General features: G+C 32.0%; 1 protein-coding gene across 2 annotated transcripts; it reads left to right on the forward strand.

Moving 5' to 3' along the window:
• Positions 1-2,361: 2,361 nt before the first annotated feature.
• Positions 2,362-4,612, forward strand: LOC7497328 (U-box domain-containing protein 4). 2 transcript variants are annotated; one of them, XM_052446714.1, is made up of 2 exons: positions 2,362-3,615; positions 4,370-4,612. In XM_052446714.1, the coding sequence occupies exons 1-2, from the start codon at positions 2,517-2,519 to the stop codon at positions 4,411-4,413; spliced, it is 1,143 nt and encodes a 380-aa protein (XP_052302674.1). In that variant the 5' UTR covers positions 2,362-2,516; the 3' UTR covers positions 4,414-4,612. The 2 variants fall into 2 exon arrangements, with proteins under 2 accessions (XP_052302674.1, XP_002320032.2); XM_002319996.4 differs by having other exon boundaries at positions 2,366-3,497.
• The last annotated feature ends 3,281 nt before the right edge of the window (positions 4,613-7,893 follow it).

A 7,893-nucleotide genomic window follows, 5' to 3' on the forward strand; every position in this document is an offset into this window, starting at 1 on the left:
ATCATTTCATGGATAATTAAGATGAATTATTTTAAAATGGAGTTGTTTTAATTTTTTAAAGTTCATCCAGTCATGTCAATTCTTTGGATCATCTAAGTTTAATCATATTAATATATAAAATAGTTTACAATAAAATTAATTAAGATTAAAATTAGAATCACTAAATCGATATTGTTAAGATTATAAATTAACTCGTCAAAATTATACGATTTCGCGAGTTAAAATATATTTATTATGCATATGATAGCTTTAAAAACTCGAAACTTATAAAATTATATTCAAGTCGTTTTGTCTCGTAAAAATCAAGTAAAATCATGATTTTATGATTGTTTTTACGGGTTCAATTGACACATACACACTACACCCTATCCTCTCCATATCTTAATATCGGCCACTCCACAATCAACCACCGCATATAACTTTCACCTTCATATCTCTCAACTTGATGTTAAAAATACCTTGTTGAATGGAGATATTTAAGAAGAAGTTTATATGGCACCCCGTCCTGGTGTTTCGTATGACTCCGAGCATGCTTGCAAGTTCAAGAAAGTGTTATATAGTCTCAAACAATCATCTCGTGCTTGGTTTGAGAAATTTTTTATTATGATTTCTTTTATTTGATTTGTTTTCTAGTAATCATGATTATGTCTTTTAGTTAAGTGCACAAAAGCAAGTTGCACGTTCTATCTTTATATGTTGATGATATTATTATTATTAGTGATGACAATAATGATATTTTAGTTTTGAAAACAGAGCTAGCTAGACAGTTTGAAGTGAATGATTTGAGTTCCCTATGATATTTCATGGGTATTGAGGTAGCCTACTCACATAGAGATTATCTTATTTCTCATTCGAAATATGTTGCAGATATTCTTAAGTGGACTAGACTTATTGATAATAAGATTGTAGATACTCCCTTTGAGATTAACACATAGTATTTTTCTTCTGATGATTTACATTTGTTATATCCTACTTTATACCTACTATTGTTGAGAGCTTCTTATAGCTCACTACTACTCGTCCAAATATTGCATATGTTGTTTATGTTTTAGTCAATTTGTTGCTTTTTTTACTACCATTAATTGGACAGTTGTTTTTTGTATTTTATGATATTTCCAGGGTACAATCTTTCAGAGTCTTTTACTTCTCCCATCTCTTTCTTGGAGCGGCGTATATACTCTGATGCTAACCATGACAGTGATTCCACATATCGCAAGTATATTACTGGTTTATGTATCTTTTTAGGAGCCTCTTTTATTTCTTGAAAGAACAAGAAACAATTTATTGTTATAAAATCTTCAACCGAAACAGAATATTATGCTATGACATCTACTACCAAAGAGATTGTTTGGTTACGTTAGTTACTTGCAAATATAAGAGTTTCCCTTTCTCAATTCATTCCTATGTATCGTGACAACCATAGTTCTATTCAGATTGTTTGTAGCTCGTTTTTTCATGAATGAACTAAGCATATTGAGATCGATTGTCATTTTATTTGTTATCATCCCAAACATGACATCATTACTCTGCCTTTTGTTTCTTCTTATTTGAAGATTACAGATTTCTCTACCAAGTAGCATTCCATTTCCCGTTTTTGTTTTTTAATTGACAAACTCTCGATATTTGTAGCTGCTGCATCGTGAGTTTTAGGGGAGATGTTAAGAAATACATTGTTATTTTATTTTATTTATTAATGGTAGAATAATATTTCTCTTTTCTTTTCAGTTTAGCCTATATATAATCTTTTTGTATTTAGATTAAACTTATTATCTTAGATTATTGTAATTATACAGTATCAATAAAACCTTAACTTACTCCTTTCTTATTTTTGTATTTCTCTTTATTTATCTGGAGTGCTTAATAATAATCATGATCAATATTCACATCAATATTAAATATATATTTGATATTATAATTTTTTTACATTTACATTTACATTTGAAAATAGATTTAAAAAAACTATAAATCATATTCTTCTTCTTACTAAAATCTCAAGAGGGAGTCTGAGATAAAAATATAATGCATATTAATTAATTAAATATTTTTAAATATATAATTTGAGCAAAATATATACCAATACCATATCACACGCGTACCACTGAGCCCGGACTAGATGCAAAGGAAGAACAACCAAACAAAACACTCAAAAGTCAGCTCGACGTCCGAGAGCTTTATTATTCACCCAAAAAAACCGTCCGAAGAGATTTATCGGAAAGCGAGCCTTCCATGCACGCGTTTAAAGAGTGATCTTTTGCACGTGCTCGGAGCTGACTAGGATTTGGTGTGGTCAAAAGTGTGCACGTGTCAGCCCACCTTCCAAGGACGGCCGCCCGCTTGTCCAGGTGTTATCATCTCTTCTACGCTCATAAGTTATAACCTTCCCTCGTCTCTTAACTAACATAGCTCTCTCCACCGTCCCCAAACAAACCCCAGCCACCACTGACCCAACCCAACCCAAATATCCATTTCGGACCCAATCCCAATCCAACCCGAATTTATATACCAGAATTATAGCCATGGAGAAGGAGAATTCTGGGAGTTTCAACTATACGGGGAGGAGCTTCAGTAAATTGAGTGTTAATGACGATTCCTCAGCTTTCAGTGACTGTAACAGCGACAGATCAGGGGAGTTCCAAACGGCGTCGTCTCAAAATCGATTGTTATTACTAGCCTGCGCAGCGGAGAATCCCGATGATCTAATTCGCCAGCTGGTATCGGATCTCGAGTCCTGTTCGATTGACGAGCAAAAACAAGCAGCCATGGAGATCAGGCTCCTCGCCAAGAACAAACCAGAGGATCGCCTCAAAATCGCCAAAGCTGGTGCAATTAAGCCCTTAATTTCGCTAATTTCATCGTCTGATTCTCAGCTTCAAGAGTACGGTGTCACTGCGATTTTGAATCTGTCACTCTGTGACGAGAATAAAGAGTTGATAGCTTCATCAGGCGCGATCAAACCATTAGTTAGGGCTCTGAGAACCGGTACACCGACGGCGAAAGAAAACGCTGCGTGCGCTCTACTTCGTTTATCACAAATGGAAGAGAATAAAGTCGCAATCGGCCGGTCAGGAGCGATTCCATTGCTAGTAAACCTCCTCGAAACCGGAGCATTTCGAGGGAAAAAAGACGCAGCAACTGCTCTATATTCGTTATGTTCGGCCAAGGAAAATAAAATCAGGGCTGTCCAAGCTGGGATAATGAAACCACTGGTGGAATTAATGGCTGATTTTGGGTCTAACATGGTGGATAAGTCAGCGTTTGTTTTGAGCCTGTTGATTACGGTTCCTGAAGCTAAAACCGCTGTTGTTGAAGAAGCAGGGATTCCAGTTCTGGTAGAAATTATTGAAGTCGGGTCGCAGAGGCAAAAGGAGATCGCGGTGTCGATATTGTTGCAGATTTGTGAAGATAATCTAGTGTTTCGAGCTATGGTGGCTCGAGAAGGAGCGATTCCGGCGTTGGTGGCTTTGACACAGTCCGGCACCAATCGCGCCAAGCAGAAGGTGAGCCTAATTCTAAATTTCCGGTTATTCAAGACCTCGTGTCTGCTGCTTCTGCTGCAACTGACGTGGCATGCTTGTTTTGGGAATCAATGTCGTTTTGTTGGTTATCTTTTTGAAGGTAGTACATCATTAGTTTGCCACGTCAGTTACTTCTTTAATTTCACTCCCCTTTTTAGAAAATGAAATTGGTTTTTATTTTCTCCTCGCTCACTTTTTTTTGGCATTTATCTTAAAATATTTAACTTTATTAGTTTGTTAATGTAGTTATTAGATCTGGTTTAGGTATTAGAATTTTGGATTAACTTTAAAACAATATTATATCAGATTTTTAATTAAAATAATATTATTTTAGATAAAAAAAAATAGAAGTTAACCTCATAATTAATTTCATGTTGTTAATGGAGTAGTAAAATTCTATTAATTATTTTATTGAGTTTATTTTAAAAAAACAAAGAAGAGAAAAAAAATTAAATAAAAACATGTTCATGCGTAAAATATGTTTATTGACCTCATAGCATTAATTATTTTTATATAATATAAAATTTTCCTAATTATGGATGTGTGTTTGTTTTAAAGGTATGATTGGTTTTTTTAAAAGGTTTAATTTTTTTAAAGTATAAATCATATTTTATAAAAATAATTTTTTTTATGTGAATCCTATAAAATAAAACTAACCGCACTTTTATCACAAACATATTTTTAAAATGAAACTCAACCTCAATTAGGTTTTGAGCTTCGTTTTTATATTTTGAAATTAATTACGTTATTGCAATCAAATAAACAATATTTTGTCTGTCGTTGTCTTTATTTTTTCTCTTTGCATTATTGTTGATGGGTTTTGGTGTCGGTTTGTGCTGGATGATTATGGACAGGCGGAGACATTGATCGATCTTCTACGGCAACCGAGATCCAGTAACGCCGCCGCTGCCAGAACGTCAGAGGTGTTAGGATAAGTGTCGCAACCACATGCCCATATGTAATCATACGATCAAAAAATGCATAGTTTTAAAAAAGAAAAAAAAACTGTAAATATCTTTGTAACTCAGAGCTTGTAAAAAGTGTGATTAGTGGTCTGGGTCTGGTTACAGACTCGGGTTTTCCTTTGCGGATTTTAATATTGTTGTTTGATCTTCTGTGTCTCACCTAATTTATCATTGAATGGGTTGGATAATTTTTGTTATAATATAATAAAATATATTTAGGCTGGGAAGAAATATTTGATATTATTATTAAATTTAATGAATTAGATTAATACATTTGATTTTTTATTTAGCTCATATTTAAAATTAAATAATATAAGAATTAGCTAGATATAATTTAATCAACTTTATCTTTTTCTTCAAAGGCAGCATGATTGATGGTAAAAACAAATAAATATAAAACAAATAAATATAAAATTGCAAGAAAAAATAATTGAGATTGAAATTAATTTGTATGAAAGTTATCTCGAGAGAACTCGATTGACTAAAAAAAAATCAAAGAATTAAATTAAGATAAAATATAATAAAATTAGTTGTTGCTAACTTAAATTTAAAATTACGTTGTGTGTAAGTTACTTGATTGATTTAAAAGTAATCTTTAAAAACATTAAAAATTAAATTGATAAGTTATCCCATATAATTTAAATAACTTGACTTGCTTAAAAATAATCTAAAAAACTATTTTAAAAAAATTGAATAAATATTATATTGATAAGAGAAAAAAAGATGAAATCAAAGGAAATAAAAAAGAGAGGGTATGAACTGAAAAAAATAAATAACAATCCATAGTTGCATGTCGAGAGGGAGAGTTACAGGAAGTTTCGAAGAGACGTTGGTGCTTCCTATTGAACCATTCCACGAGGAACTCGTGGACGAGAGTCGTAAAGAAGCTTATGTTAAAATAAAAGTTGATTTTGGATTATCAAATCATCATGCGTGCGAATCTTCTATATATTTCTAAGAGGATATAACCACTATATCTAATAAATTTAAATTAAATGATTATAATTTAATATATATGATGAAGATCAAATTAATGTAAATACTTAAATATTTTACCTTCATCATCCAATTTAAATAATAAAATCTAAAGCGTAATTCATCCTATTTGTTTAAAGATATAAAAAATATTAAAATCCTCAAGGCATCTTTTTGTTTGTTGAACGGCGAGCATCGAGTCTTTAGTTATGATCACGCTAGTCACGGCTGGGTCCCAAATTCGATGCCTTGATGGCTAGTACTATAACATCTTGTTTTTTCTTTTCTGAATTGTCTAATAACCATCATTTCTTTCTTTAAATTCTTCCGAGTGAATGTTACTCTTTTGAACTGGACACTTTTCAAGTTCATGAAGCTTCCTGTTTATTGGTTGGTCTTAGCCGTAACTAGTGCCTAATTTAGAAAGTTTATTTTACCCTTGTGTCACCCGATCTAGCCTATCTTGAAATTATGTTTTTTAAAAATATATTAAAATATTTTTTAATCTTAACTTTAATTTCAAAAGCATAAAAATATTAATTTAATATTTGTTCAAACTAAATAGAATTACAAATATATTAAAATAATAATTTTTCATATTTTTTTCAACTCAAAATCAACAAATCAAAAACACTTTAAAAATAATTTTTTTAATGTACTTTGCAAACAAAGAATAATTTGAAAAACGTAAATTACCACAATGACAGGTGGACTATTAGTGCTGGTTCGAATAAAAAAAAAACATTTTTTTTTTGAAACACAGTTTTACACACTGTGCACGTAGTAGACAAACGGACGCGAGCTTGAGGTGAAGCTTGATTTATTCAACAGATAAGAAAACTAGAGATGCCTCGGGCTATATTCTCAACTGAGAGAGATTTGTCTAATTCGAGAGGTTCAATTTTCCTTGCTGATGTCGACGGTTGAACTGACAAAGACCGGGGAAATGGAGGTATTACCGGAGTCAACAATAGATGTTATCCTTTTCTTTTCTCGGCTGGTTTCATGGCAGCTTCAATTCGCTATTTGTATAATATTGTTCCAGTAGATATTTAATGGAGTAGTGGAGAGCAACAGTGGCAGTCAAGTCACCCTAGTGGGTTCGTTGCATCAGCTGAACCAGTTTTTAAAACTTTTAATTGCCTGTCTCGGCTAACCAGTGCTCGGGCCATCACCAGACCCCAGTCAGAAATTCAATTGTTAATGTTGAGTGGGAGAGCATATTGTTCAGGTTTCATTTTTTTATTTGCAGTTCACGGTCGAAGGAACAATCTCTGTTGCTCACTCAGGGAGGTTCTCGACTCTATGTAATATATAAATTATGAACCAATGGATGGACGTAAGATACGTGTCTTGGTTGATCGGACCCTGTCAAGGGAAATAAAACAAATTTATACCACTTTTTTCTGTTCATTTATTCAAAGAAGTTGATCTGTATTAAGAAGGTGACCTATTGACATGATTAAACCATCGATAAAGTATAATTAAAAGATTTCAAATGTGGTAAACTCTAGATCCTACAAGAGCAACTTGGTACCTAACCGCGTACTGTGATACAAAGTACGACTTGGAAATTGAATGAGTCTAAATTTGAATCATGAAATTAAAGAATTTATCCGAGTGAATCTGATTTTTTTTTTTAAAAATATAAATAATGTTATGAAATCCTAAAAATATCTAAAGAATTTAATAACAAAACTCATGTATTGGATAATCGGTTAATCGATTTGTTATGACAATCTAATTTTTTATTATTATTATAGGTAGTTAATGGTTGATACCTAATACATAATATCAATGTTATGAGACCTATATATGATAAATATCTCTAACTTATTAGATAGAAAATATCTATGATTTTATCAAAAGACCAGACCTATATATATATATAGGCTCAACGTTTAGCCGAGCCTAATAATACAAGGTTTGGTAACTCACCATATATGTATATGTTTAACCGAGTCTAAAGATAACAGTGTCATTCGGCTTTTAGTTCTTTTAAATAAGAATCCTAGTAAAAATAAAACATGTTAATCCATCGTAACATTATTTTAAGATTTTTTTAAAAACAAATAAAACACTATAATTTAAACAAATCAAACATTCTAAACAAAAACAAAAATAGAGAGGAAGTAGGGAGTAATGATACATGATTAAGTGAAATAAAAAGATGGACAAAAAAAGGGTGAAAGGAAAAGGAAAGAAAGAACGAGAATCAAACACATAAACGAGTAAATAAATAAATATCCAGGGTATATTTTATTATACAGGATACTTGTTTTTTTACACGCTTTCTTTTTATTTTCTTTTATCAACCATGGCTTGATACTGTATATCGATGGACCATATCCATGATTAACCCGGTTCAGGGCACTGAGTCCGGATTCATGGCGCCGAGAACATGCTCTGAGCATTTAGGAACATGTCATTTGGTGAAG

This window comes from Populus trichocarpa, chromosome 14, assembly GCF_000002775.5.
Source record: "Populus trichocarpa isolate Nisqually-1 chromosome 14, P.trichocarpa_v4.1, whole genome shotgun sequence".
In the NCBI taxonomy this organism is placed as follows: domain Eukaryota; kingdom Viridiplantae; phylum Streptophyta; class Magnoliopsida; order Malpighiales; family Salicaceae; genus Populus; species Populus trichocarpa.

Coding starts and splice junctions, on each gene's coding strand:
- LOC7497328 (XM_052446714.1), top strand. CDS start 2,517: ATGGAGAAGGAGAATTCTGGGAGTTTCAACTATACGGGGAGGAGCTTC. Junction 3,616..4,369: donor TGTTGGTTATCTTTTTGAAG/GTAGTACATCAT, acceptor GATTATGGACAG/GCGGAGACATTGATCGATCT.